Below are 20,102 nucleotides of genomic sequence, written 5' to 3' on the forward strand. Positions count from 1 at the left end.
GATCCATTGCAGGTTCTGCTTTCAGGTAAGGAGAAACTTACTCCTGTTTTGACCCTCAACTTCATAATAAAAGGATTTTGTACTAAACCACATAAATGTCTGGTCTTCAGCCGAGAAAAACTGGCAAAACTCCAGCAAGTTTCTAGAAATAAAAACCTGGAGAAATCTCTGAAAGCACAGCAGTTACTGGGACTTGCACAATATTCTGCAGCTTGTAAGAATACAGAAGCAGGAAGTTGGAATGACATGGAAGACTTTATCTTTCTGTGATCTCTAGGTTTCTTATGAGGGAAAGAAAACCTTTAGGAGAGAACTTTGCTCCTGTTCTCTTGGTGGTATTGGCTTGCATGGCTTTGTTTTTCTTTGAAAACTGATAGCAGAAGACTATCCAGCCTTCAGGAGTGGAGCCATTATATGTGGGGCTGTGCAACAGGAGCCAAAGTTTAAAAATAAAATACCAGGCTGCCTTCCTGAGGATCCAGACATAGCATACACACATACATATGCAATATCTTGACTGACCACAGTTATATCAGTTACTGAGTTCAGAGCAATGGACAATGAGAACCAAAAAGGGAGTCTTGTTCCTCAAAAAGAAAGAGAAAGAAATGTAAGATGTCTGCAGCCTCAGATACCAGTTTCTGGATGGTATGGAAAGCTCCTCATCACCATTCAGGGCTGTGAGACAGTAAGACCAGATGACTGTCAGTCATTCCTGGTGGTCTCTGCTCCTGGTGGTGTCTGCCATAGCCCCTTCACAGCCCTCCCTTTTCTCTCCCTCATTTTCTCTGCCCTACTAAGTAATGGTTCTGGGCAGAGCAGTCTTTTTTTGTGAAAATGAGCTTTCATAAGAGATGAAAGCAGTGGCTTTTATTTCATACTGAGTGCTGAGGGACCAGCACATCAGACATCTTCAGAAGAAATGAAAGACCAACTCCATAGACTTCAGAGCTACTTTAAAGATAGACATCACCAGCATCATTCTCTGCTAGGCTGCAGAAATATCAGATCATCTTTCTAGAAAAGCTGAAGAAGGAGGGGCCTACAGAGGAGGCAGTAGACCAGGAAGGATTATTTATGGCAAAAAAGCAGAAATTTAAGGTTTAATGCCAGGAATACAGCTTGGAAAGTGAGCTAAATAATGGTAGAAGGAATTATCTTTTGAAAGAAAAGGTGACACCACTCAGATAGGCAGTCTAAGAAAATTACTAGATACAATTTTTGATTACTTGTGAAGACAAACAGGGGTGAAGAAGTTGAAAGGTTTAACTGTTTAACCCTTGTTTGCATGCTTCCTCAAAATGCTGATGTCATGTAAACTTCAGGACTTTGTTTGATATTTGTGAGCTGGGCTGACAAGGGTGCGCCGTCATGGTTCCTCCATGTGTGAAGTATGAAGCAGAGGAGAGTGTGTTTCTCTCAGGTGACATAACACAAACTGTATGCAGGTAGCAGCTGTTGCCTGAAACTAGTGTGCTAAAAGATGAAAGCCTATGCTTTTGACTGCATGGAGTGGACAGATACAGTTTCCAGCAAAACCTCTGATCCTCAGGTGCACCTCCCAGTAAATGCAAACTGGATTTTTAGCTAGGCTTCTTCCAGCAGCAGCTAGCATGTTTGTATAGCTCAGTTGACAGCTACCAGAAAACAACCAACCAAAAAAAAAAAAAAAAAAACAAACCAAAACATCAAACACACCCCCAAAAGAACCCCCCAATCCCCCAAAAAACCCAAACCAACAATGAAAACCCAAACCAACTTCATATTACTGCCTAGGCAAAGTAACAGTCACAGCTGCCCATGACATACTCGGCTTTTGTCAGAGCTCAGGCTCTGCAGACATAGGATGAAGCACGCTCAGTATGCTTCCTTCAGCAGGAATGCCAACAGTGTCTTGGATTACTACAGAGGCTGCTCTGTGTCTGTGAGCAGCTGTGTCAGACTTTGAGTTCACATTAAACAGGATCAGGAACTGTTGGTAGCCTGTGCATGGCTCTTAGCACAGGCTCATCACCTTTTTTGGAAAGTTCTGTTTTCTTAGACATCCAGACTCTCAAACGGGAACACTGATTTTATTGAAGTTTTTCAGAAAAAACATACTAGCTTTACAAACTAGTTGAACATACACTGAAGGGGATGCTATATCCTAAAGGCTTTGTAGGACTTGATTCTCTTACAATCTGAATGGGTTTCCGGTCTTCTTTAAAAATCCATAGAGTATCTGGCTCCTGTTTGGGGTGATGTCCTAACAATGAAGGGTAGGTGCAACTGTCAGCACATGAAAACTAATTGCTTGGTTTGTTCTAATAAATTTTCTTAGTCAGGGTGGAGTGGAAGTGTGCACATGCTTTATGGCTCTAGCTTCCATGTGTGAAAGAGAGGTCTGATTAAATCAAACTTCCTCTTCTTTGGTCATGAATCTCTCTCCTGCTTACAGGAAGCATTGAGGAAGAATTACGGTGTTCCTCTTAGAGGTATTTTTATAAAGGTACTATAAAGAAAATTCTCTTTGATGACTTCTAATCAGTTTTGATGGTTTTTTTGTCCAGACATTTTCTAGAACTGAAGAATTATTAAAATGCTGCCCATTATTTAGAAGAGTTTGGGAAGAGAGTAGAAGGATTCAGCATTTGGGATAAAATTGTATTAAGAGAAAAGCCTCCCAGACCATGTAAGAATCTCAGTTTTTCTGGCAGTCAGTTCTTCAAAACTATTGCCTTCCTCACCCCCATATAAGGCTCCCTTTTTGGATGGCCACTCTATTTCCAATGTATCTCCTCCCACTGTGATCTCCAATGATATGAGGATTAGACTGTGTTCACCATCTCTAAACTCTCTCTCCCCTGGTATTCTTCTCTTCAGCTCTGTAGGCATTTTACTGAGTTGACCTAAATTCTTCAGCAAAAGGCCTGTATTCTGTGTAGACAGCTGGAAATAGCAACACCAGTTAAGAAGTAAATAGAAAGATAAATAAAGAGCATCAGTTAATATCCTTGTGTGTGGTGTATGATTTATCCTTGCTCCTAAAATTTTAACTTCTGCTGCGCTGGAGAACCTTTCACTTGTGGGAAATGAGCACTGTGATTTCAGGCACAGTGGCACAGAAAGGCAGCATGGCATAATAGGTAAGGACTGGAGTCTGGAGACCCACTTTTTGCTGCTGGCTGTGCCACAGACTGGCTGTGTGACCTGAAGCCAGGCTACTTCATTTCCCTGTGCTTCTCCATTACCAGGTAAAGGAAGAAGGTTCTCCATGGTGAAGATTCACTCATCTTGTTTTTACACAGAGAGAGCCTGCAACAGTGTGACCTGAAGCTGCACAAGTCAAATAAATAGGCAGTAACTGTACGGAAAAGAGTGTCAGTATTGCTACTTCACATGTTTAATTTTGACTTTTCACAGAATCATATAATCGTTTTGTTTGGAAGAGAACATCAGGACCATTGAGTCCAACCATAACCTAACTCTAGCACTAAACTATGTCCCTAAAACTTCATCTAAAAATCTTTTAAATGCTTCCAGGGATGGTGACTCCACCACTTCCCTGGGTAACCTGTTCCAATGTCTGACAGCCCTTTCTGTTAATATTTTTTCCCTAATATTCAATCTAAACCTCCCCTGGTGCAACTTGAGGCCATTTCCTCTTGTCCTATAACTTGTCACTTGGGAGAAAAGACCAATGTCCTCCATTGCTATGACTTCCTTTCAGGTAGCTGGAGACAGTGATAAGGTCTCCCCTCCGCTCCCCTTTCTCCAGGCTAAACAGCCTCAGTTCCCTCAGCTGTTCTTCATCAGACTTGTGCTTCAGATCCCTCACCATCTTCATTGCCCTCCTCTGAACTCTCTCCAGCACCTCAATGCCTTTCCTGCAGGGAGGGGCCCAAAACAGAACACAGGATTCAAGGTGGGTCCTCACCAACACCAAGTACAGTGGCACGATCACTTCCCTAGTCCTGCTGGACACACTATTCCTGATACAAGCCAGGACGTTCTTCTTATTGTTTTTTGTTCCTTACATAACACCTACAGGTTGCAAGTCTTCAGATTTTGTTCAATAATTTGAATCTGTTTGAAAACCAAGGGAATACCTCAGTCTTTTCTCTCTCTGAGAGCCAGTCACTTTTGCTGACTTAAATCACTTGTTTGTGGTAAATCAATGAAAACCTGAAACATATGATATTGTCTTTTGTCTTGCTTGGTGTTCCATAAGCAGCAGAAGGAAAAAAATTCTGCAGGACTGATGATATACTTTAGGCATAGACTCTTCTATCAATGAAGACCTAAATTAATGTGAAACTTTCACTCTGTGTACATTCTTGCAAACAAGAACCCACACTTGAATGAATGCTTGTTGCAAGAGACAAACAAAATGAAACAAAACAACAACAACAAAAAAGCTCCTTTTATTCAAATGAGCTTTAAAGGGAAGAAAAGTCTAGAGTGGACTACAAACCACATTTTTCTCTTCCATAGTGTTAAAGGTTGTTGGCTAACATAAATAAATTGCCTCAAAATACTCTTTGTTTGTATTTTGGTGTCACATACTTCATGAATGCCTTTTTTGAGATGAAAAAACAGGGAGGAGATTCACCTGACTGGCAAATGGTGTTGCTGAATGCTGTGCTCACTTACTGGGACTCTAACTAAAATGTGGTGTTTATCTCTGTGACTGTCCACGTCTCCTCTCCATGTGTAGCTGAAAAGATGCATTCTGTCCCTTTCAACCAGTATATATCTGAGGATGTACAATTTTATAACAATTGAATCTATGGCCTTTGCAGTTTAGGGTGTTTTCTCTTGCTTGTTTCCATCTTTGTTACCTCAATGAGAAGGAGAAAAAATAATTTCTTTATATGATTTGAATTTCTTTACTGTTTTGAAGTAATCCTGCTTTATTTTAAAACATCATAAGCTGGAGGATTCAATGACACTTGATCCACCTATGTGTACCTCTTGGAAAAGCAATAAATTGAGAAGTTTGTAAGTCTCTTCCTTTTAAGTCAAACTTTGGTTACTTCTAAAAGTAGTTCTATAATCATCAGTAAACGCAATTTCAATTATGTATGCCTTTTCTTTGGAACTGTAGAACAATGCAGTGTGTTTTTGTCATTACTGTCGGTGAATATTCTTCCCTTTGCTGAAAACATTGTGAGCCAGACTACCCTTCTTTTGCTTTCAGAACATTACTTCTGAAGTTTCCAGATTAATTAAATGGCATATTATATTACATAATTTTGTTATCAGGTTGAAAGTTCCATTGGATGTTTTAAACCATCACAGGGCTTGAATCTTCTGCATTCTTTGGGGTATTTTTTTTTTTTTTTTTTTTTTTTTTTTTTTGACCATCTTTATTTACTTAAAATATATCTTATCCACTTCCATCTACTTTGCACAGAGAGGAAATATCAAGGTTTGTCTATCCATGGAGTTATTTGGGCAGAGCTACTGCAGTTTAAAATAAAACCCCCATTAAGTCCAAAATTATGTCCAAGTGTGGGTACAACCTCACTTTTGGTTCTTCTCACACACATGGCTTGGTGTGACATGCAGGATGACCTGGAGGCTTGATGGAAGTGTTTGTAGGAATACAAGCTGAGGTCAGTTGCAGAGGGATTCTAGTGAGAACAGTAACACTAAGAGGATCCTTCAGAACAAAATGGATTTGCTCCATATGGAGATACACAAGGACCTCATTGTATTTCTGTGTTCTGTTTGTGGAACTGTTGGCAGTCACTATGTTCTGTTCCTTCCATTCCAGAAAGGGAATATCCCTAGAGCAGTTACTCTCTGCAGCTAAAGCAATGGCTAATTGCAGTGGGGAGAGAGAACTACAGCTCAGACTGCTTTCCTAGAGCAAAACATGGATGGGATTTTGGTTGTAGCAGTCCTGAAGAGCTGCTGTCCCATGAATTTTTAATAACAAACCTGGATTTGCAATTAAGTAAAATCTTTTATGAGGACAAAGCTTATGAGAAGGCCACTTCTTGGCCATTTATCTGATGCTTCTCTTCAGGCTTCTCTTTGTCACTTCTTAGTATTTATGCAAAACCAGAATCCTGAAGTCTAAGGTGCCACTAGGCTGCCTTTTCTTGAATTTGTCTAAGTATGTGTTTTTTTCAGGGCATTTTTTCCTATTTGGAGGAGGTCCTATTTTTGACTAGACACACACATGAACACTTCCTAAAAAGTCCTTCCACCTTGAAATAACCCAAGAAGTCTCTTTTTCTAGGCCAGGGAAATCTCTTCTAGTGTTCAAGATGCTTTGGACAGAGTACTTTCTGTGGACCTGTGTATTCTACATACTTCCTCTTACAAAAATCAAGTATTTGGGTTCCATTTCTGGGTAACACTGACTTCCAAACGTTAAGGAAACTAATTTATCCGGAGACTTTCTCTGAATTGGACTGCTCTATGATCTTCCATAATTAAGATATGCCATTTTCTTTCAGATTGTTTGAATAAAACAAGATGGCCAGGTTTCAAATTGGTCATGACCTGAGGTAGTTAAAATCATTAAACTACCTGTAAATTATGATAGATTGATAGTTTAATTCACTGGGTTAATGAGATGGAGTGGGTGACTGGGAAATACAAGAATATCGAGAGATACTTTTTATTTTGATTAACTGGTCTTAATCTGAACTTCCCTTAGGAGCAGAGACATTGTTTTCTTCATATGTAGTTTGCAAATTCTTTACATACTCTGGGATAAAGTTTTGGCAACTAGTTTCTCTTTTATCAAGTTTCACCCTTTACCTTTAGGCTAAAGCAAGAATGGTTCAACTTTCTTCAAAGTGAAAGTTATCTTATGACAATAGGAAGTGATTGTTTTGTTCTAAAATTGGATTTTGTTACCTTGTTATTTAAAGTGCTTGATTTTTTTCGTTGTTAAATAGTTAAATGTAAAGCATTTGCAACAGCAGAAAGAAACAAAGTTCTTGTTTAATGGATTTGCAGAAGAGAAAAAAGCTTCAATAGTTCTGTAATGTCTACATACTTGCAAGGATTGTAGTTTTTGAAGGACGCAGTTGGTTATAATCACAGCTGCTCTTAGCCATGGGCCTTATTACAAAGAAAGTCTCAGTTATTTTTTCTTCTTTATGATCCATTTCCTGTTTGGTTATTTCTTAGGAGGAATACCACTCAGCTTTAATAATACTTTTCTCCTTAATTTTAGTACGTTCAGAGTCATCAGGGGAAATGACTGTGTATTATTGGAAAGATGAGAAATAAGGATAACGAGAGGTTGTGGTGGTGTATATTTTGTGGGTTTGTTTTTGGGTTGGTGTTTTTGTTTTGTTTTGTTTTGGCAGATTTTTCTTAATTATTACCTATACAACAATGTGTATTTCTTTTATAGGCAGGGAATAGCAGATTTTTCCTGGTTTTAATGTAATACTTTCTAATGCTTCTTTGATCCAAACATTTTCTGGCTGGAGAACTTCCCTTAACCTTGGATTATTCATAGATATTTTGATCCATAATCCAAGGATCACGCTGAATTCTTTCCCTCTCCCTACCCTTGAAGTGCATGGTAGATCACAGAATGGTTGGGGTTAGAAGGGACATCTGGAGATCATCTAGTCCAACTCACATGCTAAAGCAGGTTCACCCAGAGCAGATCACAAAGGAATGTGTCCAGGCGGGTTTTGAATGTCTCCGGAGAAGGAGACTCCACAATCTCTCTGGGCATCTTATTCCAGTGCTCTGTCACATTCAAGGTAAAGAAGTTTCTCTTCACATACAGATGGAACCTCCTGTGCTTCAGTCTGTGCCCACTGCCTCTCATGCTATTGTTGGGCACCACTGAAAGGAGTCTGGTCCCATTCTCTTGACCCCTACCCTTGAGATATTTATAAGTATTGATAAGGTCCCCTTGCAGCCTTCTCCAGGCTGAACAAACCCATCTCTCTCAGTCTCTCCTCATAAGAAATGTGCCCTGGGCACCTAATCATCTTTGTAACCCACCACTGGACTCCCTCCAGTAACTCCTTGTCCTTCTTAGGCTGGGGAGCCAGAACTGGAAGCAGTACTCCAGATGTGGCCTCACCAGAGCAGAATAGAGGGGGAGGATTACCTCCCTCAACGTGCTGGTCACACTTTTCCTAATGCACCCCAGAATACCATTGGTCTTCTTGGCCACAAGGGCACATTGTTGACTCATGGTCAACCTGTTGTCAGCCAGAACTCCCAGGTCCTTCTCTGCAATGCTGCTTTCCAGCAGGTCATCCCCTAACCTGTACTGGTGCCTGGGGCTATTCCTCCCCAGGTGCAGGACCCCACACTTGCCCTTGTTGAACTTCATCAGGTTCTTCTCTGCCCGGTCCTCCAGCCTGTCCAGGTCTCGCTGACAGCCTTCTGGTGTATCAGCCCTTCCTCCCAGTTTGGTATCAGCAGCAAATGTGCTGAGGGTGCAACTCAGTCTCTTCATCCAGGTCACTGCTGAATAGGTTGCACAGAACTGGATGGAATACTGAGGAACTGCACTAACTACAGGCCTCCAACCAGACTCTGCGCCATCGATCACAACCCTGTGAGCTCTACTATCCAGCCAGTTCATGATCCATCTCACCTTGCATTCATCCAGCCCACACTTCCTGAGCTTGCCTATAAGGATGTTGTAAGAGACAGTGTCAAAAGCCTTGCAAAAGTCCAGGTGGAAAACATGCACTGCTCTTCCATCTACCCAGCCATTCATACCATCACAGAAGGCTATCAGTTTGGTCAAACGTGATTTCCCTTCGCTCAACCCATGTTAACTACTCCTGATAACCCTCTTTTGCTGCACATGCTTTGAGATGATGAGCTGTTCCATCACCTTTCCAGGGATGGAAGTGAGGCTGATGTTCTACTTAATGTCTCCTAAGGACTGTCTGCTATCTGTGTATCACATAAATGATGGTGACTGAGACATTTTAAATACTTTGTACTTGAGCTTTACATATTACACCAACTGCAAAACCTTGTTTCCTGGGGGGGAGCAAGTGGATACAGATGGAGGTTGAAGGAGGAGTAAAAGAAGCAAGGTTCTCATTTGGACCCAGGATATTGCATTCCAGTGTACATATAGTCCATTGCAACATGGAATACAATGAAATATGTATTTTGGACAACATAAATGTTAGCTGCAACTTGTTGTTCCTCTTTTTCAACAGTACCACTTTTCAGCCGTCAGTGATAAGACCAGCATCTTGCTGCCACCATCCCAAAAAGACAAAGGTCCCTCACTTGCACAGTTGGAAAAGATATTTTGGGAGGGGTAGCAGGAAGAAGGGTGACAGCCTAGTGGTAACCAATAGTTTGAGATCTGTCAAATACTGGAAAAGTATATATTCTATTATACTACCTGGGGCAGAGATGCTGGCTGCTGTACTTCAAGTGAGTCAGTGGACAAATAAAACTGTGTATTCTGTCTGGAATTGTAAATGGGTCAGTGATGGATTTGTATTACCTGAGGAAATGAACTGGCTGACAGAGAGGCTTCTGCTTGCTGCCCAGCAAATGTCAAATATAGCAGGAAGCTTGGGGGAAGGGGAGGGATAGCTGGAGACAAAGGCAGTGTTAAAATAGCTAGAATGTCAGTGGAACTCCTCAAAAGAGTGTTTCTGAGGAGTAGGTTGGGACAGGAGAACAATCTGATTTTGTTAATCAGTGTTTTCTTGTCCTCCAGTAGGGTTTCAGCCATGGATCCTGCTTTATAATTAGAGTTGTGCATGACGTGGGTTTGGGTCTGCATGAAGTGATGAGCTGTTCCATTCAGCTTTGTTTGGTGGTACAGATCATGACTTCTGGTGCTTTGGTTTTATGGGGTTAAACCCATTCATCTGAATGCCCTTTTTGTCTTCTCCACATGTCCTGTGCATGGAATTAACCCTTTAAAAGAGTACCTGTGGAGCATGTAAGATTTCAGGAGGGACTGAGTAGAGGGTTGCATCATCCCCAGGGTCCTTTCTAAGCTGAGCTCCTACTGGTTGCGAAAGGCAGGCAGTGAGCTTTGGTTCACTCGGATCTGAGCCATGAAACATTTCGCTTGTCCCTGACTGCCCTGTGGATTTCTCTTACTCCTAAGCCTTGAATGTCTACCAAACTGCACACTGTATTATGGATATGATCTCTGGCTGAAAGATTACTCTTCTCACCAGCCAAGTTCAGTCTTTGTCACCATTGTTATGACATAGGTCCAGTCTCTGCACTTAAAGGAGGAACATGGGTCCAGCAAAGCATCTTTTCACATCCATCTTTCAAGATGGTGATAATCTGTCTTTATTTTGCCTTCTTGAAGACATTTTTCAATAGAAGTCCCAAAGCAGAGGTTTGCCATTGGGATTTGTGGTTTCTGAGTGCTAGTGACTTGTTTTCCACCTCTGTGACTACACTGAGAGTGCCTGCTTGTGTTTTAAACCAGCTGTGTTGGCTGGTCTAATCTCAGATCTCTAAGATTAAAATTCTGCGGTCCCTAAAATAATCCAGCAATTCATGTGTTCCCATGGTTTAGCATGGTTTAGCTGTCGCCAGTTTATAAGCTGTATTTAGCCTCTGTAAGAACACCATGCTCTTTGCAAAGTAGCATTGGTCCTCTGTAAAGCATGCTTACAACTCACCAGCTACAGCACTGTAAGTGACCATGGAATGGAGCAGGTACTTCAGGGCCAATGGCAAGACTGCTTTTAAAGGCACAACAGCCTGCACAAGTCTGTTTCAGGGTTCATTCAAGGGCAGATGGCCATTAGGAGATAATCTCTTCTGTCTTCAGTCCCAGTTTTGCTCTTTCCTACTTCATGGTGTAGCAGAGTATGTGGCTGAGTTTGTCATATCTGATTTGCTACTGGCATGACCCCCTTTAAAACAGCTCTGACTTTTCCTGGCAAGAAAGAGATCTTTGCTAGGGTTATGCCAGCCTGAGGAGCCTGCTCCTCCCCCTTTTCCTTTCAGGGTGAGGCTGGTAATGCATCCTTTGTGGAAAGAGCTCCTAGAAGATGTTATTTGCAATGTATGAGAAGGAATTAGGTTGTTTCTGGAGTACACAGGCAGAGTGCTGCTGTGTTCTTCAGCACCACCTACTGACATCTTCCTCTCCCAAGTCCATGTACATGGGGGTGTGCCCTTCTCTGAACTCACAGGAACTGGATTTCTTGAGGTAATCAACAATACGCTCTTGGTTTGAAATTAGAAACCCCAGACCTACTGCTTTCAGTTGCATTATGCCATATGGGGAGTGGTAAGGAGTATGGTACAAAAGCCAAGTTTCTTGGCTCTGGTATCTGTTTTCCTAGTTTGGGCCAGCCCACTTGCCTCTTGAACACGTATGTCTGTGCAGAAGGGCATTGAGAGGTTGGGTTGTGTCAGTGAGGTGGATGACTTGGCTTGTTTCATGCTAACATACAGTATGAGAACCAAGTAGCAGACTACTATGCTGTTCCATCTTCCTCTTAAATTCTGGAAAGATTTAAACAGAATTTTCTTTTCAGATTTTGACTGTGAAAATGGTTTAGTGCTTGTGTCTGTGTGTTTTCATTTTCTTTTTCTTCTTCAGCTTCTGGTACAAAAGGAAATTAAGTTTATTCTGTAAAATAAAGGAGCCCATATGATCAAAATGGGGTCCCCCTTCCTAGGAAAATGGTTGTTTCATCTTGTTAACACATGGCCAAAGCAGTTTTCTGTTTATTGACTCTGGTGAATCACAGGACAGTTTGACAAAACTGTTAGCATATCTGTATTTGCACCTCCACAATTACTTATGTGCACTAAATTAAGCACTTGCCGTACTTAACAAGGGAAAAAGTTCTACTCCAACCATTTAGTTGTTCAGATTCTCACAATATTTAGAGTATTTTGATTTCTGTAGGAATTAATAATGTGCCATGAAAGTAATTCAGAAGATCAGAAAAACCCATCCTAGTCTTGCTTAGAGAAAAAGCATTTAACATTCGAGAGCCTTCTCACAGGTGAAGTTCTTCATCCTCAGACTAAGTTGCCCATGTTCTGTACCATGTAATGCCTCACATCCAGCCTTCTGGAAGGGAAGACAAAAAATGCCAGAATCATACTTTGTATGACTCTTTCTCGATTTGTCTTTTAATTAAGTTGTGGCATTTTATTTACAATCTTGCTTTTATTCTAGAAGTTTGAGGTTTGAAGCTATCCTTCAGGCATTCAGATGGCCTCTTCATGTATTTTTTAAAAAAGAACAGATATGTATGTACACTCCAGGAGCCCCAAGAAAGAGGCAGAAACATTTGTGAGAAATGGAAAAGGAGTTGTTAGCATTTATGTAGCTTGAATCAATAAAACCCCAACCTGATGCTCTTTGTAGTTTGGTTACTTATACCTGAATTGTCTTTGTTGATGTGATTTCCTTGCAAGTAATAAGTGGGTGTAAGACTATTCCATCTTGGATTTTTGTCTTCCTTGCTAGTGAAGTTTGGTTTTTTCTGCAGTGGTATAACTATCAGTTTGCGGTGTCTGCCTGACACTGCAGACTGCAGTCTTTTCTTCAAGATACCTCATAGAAGTTGACATTGTGCTCCTATCTGTGATTCTCACTTCTTTCATACCACCTTGTAAAATCCATGGCGTGCCTTTATTCTGCTAGGGTCTTACAGTGAGATGGCCAATATGCATTAATGTTCACTAACTGAGCACCATGTGTTTTGGTGGTGGTGGGTTTTGCTTGTTTAGTGGGGGGTTTTGTGTGTGTTTTGTTGTTGGTTTTTGTTTTGTATTGTGTTTGTTTGCTTTGTTGTTTGCCTTTTTTTTTTTTTTCCCAATTTCTTGAAAAGTCATAGTCTTGGAAAACCTGTTGAGCTAATAGCAATGTATCCATCACTTGGATCTGTTTCAGGTCCTTTATGTGTTTATGTATTTTAAACTCCCCAAAAGAAAAAACAAAACCAAAAACAGATATTCTGTGAATCCTTGTTCTCTTCTTGAACCGAAAAACCCATCTATGCTTCTGGCAGCTCCTAGCATTATATAGCCTCTTCCACAAGTTTTAAGAGTAATATGGTTTATATTTCCTTTAAAGCACAGAAGATTTTGCAAGCTATGTGGTAGCTTTACCGTGATCCATAGTATGGTATCAGGTATGTTAAATGAATTCATGTATTCAGGGACATAAGTAAATAGTAACTGTATAGGGATCAAAAAAGCTGGTTGTCCTATTGTCCTTGACTGAGAGATTTCTGAAAAGTCTGGAATATAATGTACAAAGAATGTATACTAGGAAGACCTCCTTTTGTGGAATCTGACCAAGACCCCACTTCAGGTTCAGTCAGTCTTCCAGGTAGCTGAATAAGCATATTTTCGGGGAAAACAAACAAACAAACAAACAAACAAACAACAACCACTAAACAACAAAACAAACAAACAAACAAACAAAAACTTAACAAAAAAAATTAAGATCGTTCTTTTTACTGTGGAGTTGTAATGCATCTCTAATAGAAGTTATTTCCTGAAAATATCTCATGTTGTAATATATATTTCCATGTAGGTCAGCAGAAATATTTACTGGAAAAAATGGGCAACAGGATCACAGGATCTGCTAATGTGTTTCTCATGGATATAACTGTTGAGTTTCAAAACGTAATAAATGACCAAAATAGGACATCAGTATGGAGATCTTGATAGTAGAAGATATAACTGATGATAAAAGTTTACCTTAAGTCCTTTACATGAAAATATGAACCACAAAGTAAATATATCGAAATGGCCAGTTGCAACCCAACCCATGGAGTTTCATCAAAATGCAGTTCCACCCAGATTTAAAAAAAAAAAAAAAAAAAAAAAAAAGGCTATTTCCTTTTAGTTTACTTTTATACCAGCTTGGAAAAGCAACTCCAAAGACCACCCTAAGACAATCAAGAATCTCAGTAGCTTGACTAGAATTTGGCCATTGAAAAAGACCCATGAGTTGAGTTGGTTTGCTTGGCTGTAGTTGAGACTTGAATTTATTCTCTGAATTTCTCATTCATTATGTTTTTGGGTTTTGTTTTGTTTAGTTTTTGTTTGTTTGTTTTGGATTGGATTGCTTTGGTGTTTTGTTTTGTTTTTTTAAATAAATGAAAGATGAGGCTGGCTTCCTCCAGTTTCCAGATGAGGCTGGCTTCCTCCAGCCTTCAGGTTTCCAGTCAAACGTATACATTTTTGTATTGCTCCTATCATTTTTACTTGTTCAGTCCTTGTTTTCCCTGTTGTGATCTTATGTTATAAAAAGTGTTTTTTTGTTTTTTTTAAAAAAGGGGGCAAAACAACCCCAAACCCAAAGACATCAGAGTAGCATCCTTGTCGTACATGAGCAGAACCTGGCCAGGCGCCCCAGTGGCATGGCTGGAAGGTCCTCACCGCAGCTTCAGGCATTGGTGCCTCGTAAAACCCAGGCTTGTCTGGCAGAGAAAAATGTCTATGGTGTAACTTACGGGAATTTTGAAAACTTGTTCTGTCTGTAATTAGTTGTGTGTGGATCACATCGTTCGGTAGCGTTCAGCAGTTTATTTTTGGTAGGTTTGTCTCCAACAGCAAGAAAAAGGCACTAGGGAGATCAGACCAACACTGAAACTTCTTGTGTTTTGAAGGAGAAAGATGACTCTGGTGTGCGATTCCAGCCTCTGCTAAGACCTTTTGGTCGTGCTGATCTGCTTTGACCCAAGGTGCCACATGAGGGCTGCCGGGGCTCCCCATGGAGAGGCAGGTCAGGGCCTGGCAGCTAGAGCCCATCCCACCATCCCAGACAGGAGCAGGGCAAGCCCAGGGGCAGCCTCAGCCACAGGCACTGGGAACCTCTGTGGGGTATGACTGGGCCGTGGGCCTGGTTCTGTAGGGCTCAGGGCATGGGTCTGCGGAGCTGGAGTCGGGCCTTGCTGTGGCAATGCTGAGGTGGGGACTGATGGTGCCGGGGGGGAAATGGGGTCCTGGCCTGGGGAGGAGCCCCAGGTGGGCTGTTCAGGAGGAGTGAGGCCCTACATACTGCATCTCCAGGAGGACTTTGTGTCCAGTTGAGAGGGGCTTGTTTGGCAGTGTTTCTGCTGATGTGATAGGGTGCGTAACATCATAGAATCATTTAGGTTGCAAGAAAACTTTAAGATCATCAAGTCCAACCATTAACCTAGCACTGGCAAGTCCACCTCTAAACTAGGTCCTTTAGTGCCACATCTATACCTCCTTTAAATACCTCCAGGGATGGCAGCCTGTTCCAGTAACGTGGTAACCCTTTCTGTGAAGAAATTTCTTTCGGCTTCACCTTAGCACAGAGTAAAATGAAAGCTGTGTGTGTAACCTGCGTGTATGAGGTAGGGATGAAGATGCCTCTGATCATCTGACTGGAGGAAGGCTTGGAGAACTGGAGATTCCTTTGTTTGACATGCTAAGTTACTCTAATAATACTGAGCTGGAAGTTCACATAGTGTGTGTGGTCTGACTGACCTTTTCAGTTGTGGTTGTGCATATACATATTCTTAACTTCTAGAAGCTCTGCTGACTCACTCTCAAAATACAACGTATGGGTAGTCAAACCACAGAAACTCAATTTTGAGGTCAGTGCCTTGGGCTTCACAATTAATTTTGTAGTTTGAAGCTTTAAAACCAAACTTAATGATTTGTACTACTTTGACGGCTGCCAAATTCTGTGATGACTGTTGTTCAACAAGCACAATTATCTTTTGGTTTGGATTTTTAAAACCCTAGAAATTTAATGCAACTGATGTCTCTGATCTTCTCATACATTTATGAGTGTACAGGAGGATGTTGAAGACAATTGGAGACTTCACCTTGGGTCTTTAATACTGTGGCTTTGAGAATCCCTTTTGCCCAATGTTTTGGAAGCTTTCTGCTCATAAGGAAAATGAGAATACCTCTTCTACATAACAAGCATTAAAGCCATATATTTTAATAAGAGGCTGTAAATGTAAATTAGTCAGACAATGGCATTTTAATAATCTGTTTGGCGAGGTTAGCATCGCATTAATAAGACTATTTTAGAAGTCACATTATCTGTGGGTAATGTGGTCTCAAGAGACTGGTTGTATGTTGGAGGGCTTGTGGGATTTATGGATTTGTTTCATGGTGGTTGTGTCTGGTTGTTTTGAGGTTTTTTTCCACACTTCCTCTTCTCCTTTTGAGTTAGTGGATTTGGTAACTCTTCCCTTACTCCACCTCCATTCCCTTCTAAATTTTCTTATTGTGTTATTCAAAAATGTAAAGGATTATGGAATGTGTTGCCTTAAATAGTCATGATGGAAATCTTGTGCAAATCTTACTTTGTCTCCTTTGCTTGGGGGGTGTGTGTTGCCAGTGTATTAACATCTACACTTGAAAATGTTCTTTGCTGGTGGGTAGGTGGGTCTCAGTTCCATATCCCATGCTGACAAAAAGAGAGACAGACACACATTGTGTTTCAGTGTCTTTTGATATATGAGTTCAAACTAGCAGTTTGTTTTTCTTCACCCTTTGTGCAATGCCTGAATTTTAAAGAAAAATGTGGAAATGGCAGAGCTGAATTCCTTACAAAATGCTTCATCCTGCTTACAGTGTGATGCATGGTGAAAACGTCCAATTGAAGTCCTTTCAGCTGCAACTGATATTTGTTCCTCATAGCTGCAGCAAGATTAACCTCTTTTCTGACTTGGTGCTGCCTTTGTGATATAGACCCTCCTGAGATTTAAGCTGGAACCCATTAGAAAGTCTCCATCAGTTTTTGTAATCAGCAGCTGTTCATGATCTCTTCAACTCTTCCTTCTGATTTGTAGCAGAAGCATACTGCTGGTTTAAGACTGCCTAGACAGCAACCAGTGTTCTTGAGGATACCCTCTCCAACCACCAGTGTATTGTGACTGCTAGAGATGCGGTTGTTGGTGGTTTTTACTTCCTGAAGCTGCCAGGATTATCTTGATTCAGAAGCTCAGGTTTGCACTCTCTTCTAGTTACCTATTTCGTAAGCTGGCGTGAAGTTTCCAAAAAAGAGCTGAAAACGTTTTGCGGTGATGTTTCTAAAGGGTCTGAAGTTGGGGCGGGGGGGGGGGGGGGGGAAGGAGGAGCCTGAGGGGGGAAGAGCGCGATGTGTGTCTGTGTTGTTTTTCCTCTGTTCTACACAATGGAGCTTTGAGAGAACCTCTCTTAAAAGGCACAGCTACAGCCTTTGTGTGAAGGGTGTGTCTGCTGGCAGGGTTTGCTGATGCAGACAGGCTGGCTGGTGATTAACAAAGGTCATTAGACTTTGGAATCTGGCAGGGGAGTGGGGTTGTGTGTCTTCTGCACCAAGCAGGAGGGCTCCCCAGGGACACGGCAGGCTGGAGTCCCCCTGCCTGTCACCCCCCCTCCACTGCTGGGAGGCTCAGCTGTGTGTTGCCTTTGCCTGTAGGACAGCTTGGACCAGTGTCTTGATACTGTAATGCTTTGTTTCTGGATTGAACTGTCACATTTGTCATCAGTGGGACAGGGGAACCAAGCCTCAGAGATGTTTGCAGACGATCTGCTCAGAGAGGGAAGGTGCTGCTTGGGCAGTGCAGAGGGACAGCAGCTACATGACTTGTGGGGCAAGTCATGCAGGAGAAGGGGAGATACGTTCTGGGCATGCTGATTTTTCAAGTATCACCCAAGGAGGAGGAGGAGGAAAAAAGGGGGAAGAAAAGAAAAAGCCTGGCGTGCTTGAGATGCAGCTAAGTGAGGCCATGTTGTGCACAGGCAAGAAGCTCAGAGCCTGAGTGCAATAGTTGTCTGAGCTAAAATGGCTGCTCCCAAAGCTCAGAGGACTAGGGCAGCTTAGTGAGTCTTAAAGCTTCAGTGACGCAGGGGCTCATATCTCTTGAAAGTGTGATAAACACATTCAGCAGAGCTGTGGCTTGTTTGGCTGAGATGAAAGGACTAAGCTTGGGGGATGGGTAGTGAAAACTGGATGATCTGCTTTTCTGTGAAGTGCTCTAAATGCAGGAGTCGTCTGCTCCATGGAAAAATTCGTTTTCAGGTCTAATGGACTGTGCTAAAGGAGACGCGGGGTGGGGCTTCTCTCGCTGCTGTAATTTGATCCAAAGCAGATAGCAACCTCTTCCACACAATTTGGTCTGGTGCTTGCACATAAAAGCTTGAGTACCTCGATTATTTTAACTTTGTTAGCTGAAAAGAAGCTGGTGCAGCCTTCATTTTCTTTAGTGGTGGTGGGAATGAGGAGAAAAAAAGGAGACAGTGTAGCCTGCAAAGTAATGTAGGTAAATATGGAGAGAGCCTGCTCATACTGTCCAGAATTGAACTTGCTAGAAGTTTATTTTACCAGGCTATCAAAAGAAGCATTCTTTCATATAAAATCCTGATGCAGTACCATCTCTTGTTTCTGCACCCTAATGTTTTGGAGCTTTCTCTGCTCTGTGGAAGTAGCTTCATACTCTGCATACGATAAACGTGGAATTTTCAGTGTGTTGGGCTGCCCTTGTGTCTAGGACCTCTAAAACACCCAGTTTATTATCCTTTCCCAGTGCAGCACATGGAAGCTTAAAGAAGTAATTCTTCTGTTAACCTATGAAGGTTGCTCTTGTGCCTAAGTACTGCACAGGGTAGGCAGGTCTAAGGCTTTTGTCTTGCTTGTGCTTTGTGTGTCCTCTCCTTCATGGCAGTGCAGGAACGTACAACTCTGTTGCAGGATTAATTGGTCACAAACTGAACCACCATGCTTCATGTTACCGTATCTTATTTTGGTTTATACTTCAACAGTTTTTGGATAAATCAAGGAAGCCACAAGTCTTTTTTAACAACTGTTACCATTGTGCTTTTGCAGTATCCCTATTCCCGCTGCAGTTCCTCTTTTCCTCCAGCCCTTTCCATTCTCCAGACTAATGCACAAAGGTAGTGTCCCCAGAACAGGCTAAAATGAAACTGTAAACATTCTAACAAATAATGGAAATGCCCATAGAAAGCTTGTTGGAAGTAGGGCAGAGTGAAGCATTCTACCTTGGGCTCATGCAGCTGCATCTCATCTTGAAGTTATGTCTAGGTTTTCCAACAGCATCAAGACTGATAGGATGTTAAGAAGAAAGGCAAATTTCTTCCTGATCTATGGTAGTGAAACAAGCAGGATTTGGCAGCTTCCAAGAATGTTAGAGTGGGTCTCTTAAGGGCAGAAGCTGCTGTCTTCTGGTTGTAAATTTCAGTGCATGACTGGGAGTGATATACTGTAGCATATGGGTTGTGGTATTTGAAGAAGACAAACTTCTGAACAACAGCCTTATCCTGTGCAATGGAAGTGCCAAGAGGACAAAGTCCTTTCAATCAGTACTTGTCAGAAAGTTGACTGTTAGTAGTATTGAGTCAGCAACTTGTGAGCTACCTAGACTTTTTGTGAATCTGAATTGATGCCTTTTAATATGGTAAGCAAAGACTGAGTTTTACACTGCAGTATTTGTGGAACCTGTAGAAATTATTAACTCATCGTAAACCTGATATTGCCTATTTTCAGGATTTGCTACAATGGCTTTGCTCTGAAACATATCTCCTCTTCTTCCCCTGTTTTCTTGCAGGATTTTCTAATGTAAATGATCATTCCTGAACCATGGAGGTGCTGCAGTGTGATGGCTGTGATTTTCGAGCTCCATCTTATGAAGATCTTAAAGCTCACATTCAAGATGTTCACACTGCTTTTCTGCAGCCAACTGATGTCTCTGAGGAAAGTCCTAGCCAGCCAAGGTCTGGTTCCATGAATGCTAGCAACCAGACTGAGGTTGAGTTTTCTTCTGTAAAGGATGAATTTACAATTGCAGATGAAATAGCAGGTAAATCCCAACTCTAAGATTGAACTCAACTCTTAACTCTCTATTTTACATGTGGCTTATTTCAGCTTGTTTTGGTTTGTACTTTTAATGTGATTTTTAAAACTTGCATTCTCTTTATTACTATGTCAACAAAGCAGATGTCTGGCTTCAGCCATATTGATTCTGACCACAGCTTTTTCTGTAAATGCAAACATGGAGGATGATTTTATTTCCCAGCTGCTTTTCATGTATTTCTTCATATTGCTTTTTGATTTTCAGATTTTCATGGTTGTTCTTCACTACCATGAACCACCTCAAAATTTTCAACTTTCCTAGTATACTAGCTTTCGTTTTTCCCCAAGAAGATTATTTTGG

The 20,102-nt window shown here is 41.4% G+C and overlaps 1 protein-coding gene across 12 annotated transcripts in view; it reads left to right on the forward strand.

Annotated features, from left to right (window-relative positions):
• Positions 1-20,102, forward strand: part of ZNF462 (zinc finger protein 462) — a 96,702-nt gene that overhangs the window by 22,962 nt on the left and 53,638 nt on the right. For 11 of the 12 annotated variants that reach the window (XR_010468892.1, XM_065045678.1, XM_065045684.1 and 8 more), the window contains one exon: positions 19,497-19,748. Coding sequence is in view for 11 of the 12 variants with exons in the window: in XM_065045678.1 (XP_064901750.1) it covers positions 19,529-19,748 (220 nt within the window). In the remaining variant the exon portion in view is untranslated. Of the gene's footprint in view, positions 1-8,409; positions 16,896-19,496; positions 19,749-20,102 lie in introns of those variants that run through there. The other variant, XM_065045681.1, reaches the window with a different exon arrangement.

This window comes from Columba livia, chromosome Z (assembly GCF_036013475.1).
Source record: "Columba livia isolate bColLiv1 breed racing homer chromosome Z, bColLiv1.pat.W.v2, whole genome shotgun sequence".
Lineage (NCBI taxonomy): Eukaryota > Metazoa > Chordata > Aves > Columbiformes > Columbidae > Columba > Columba livia.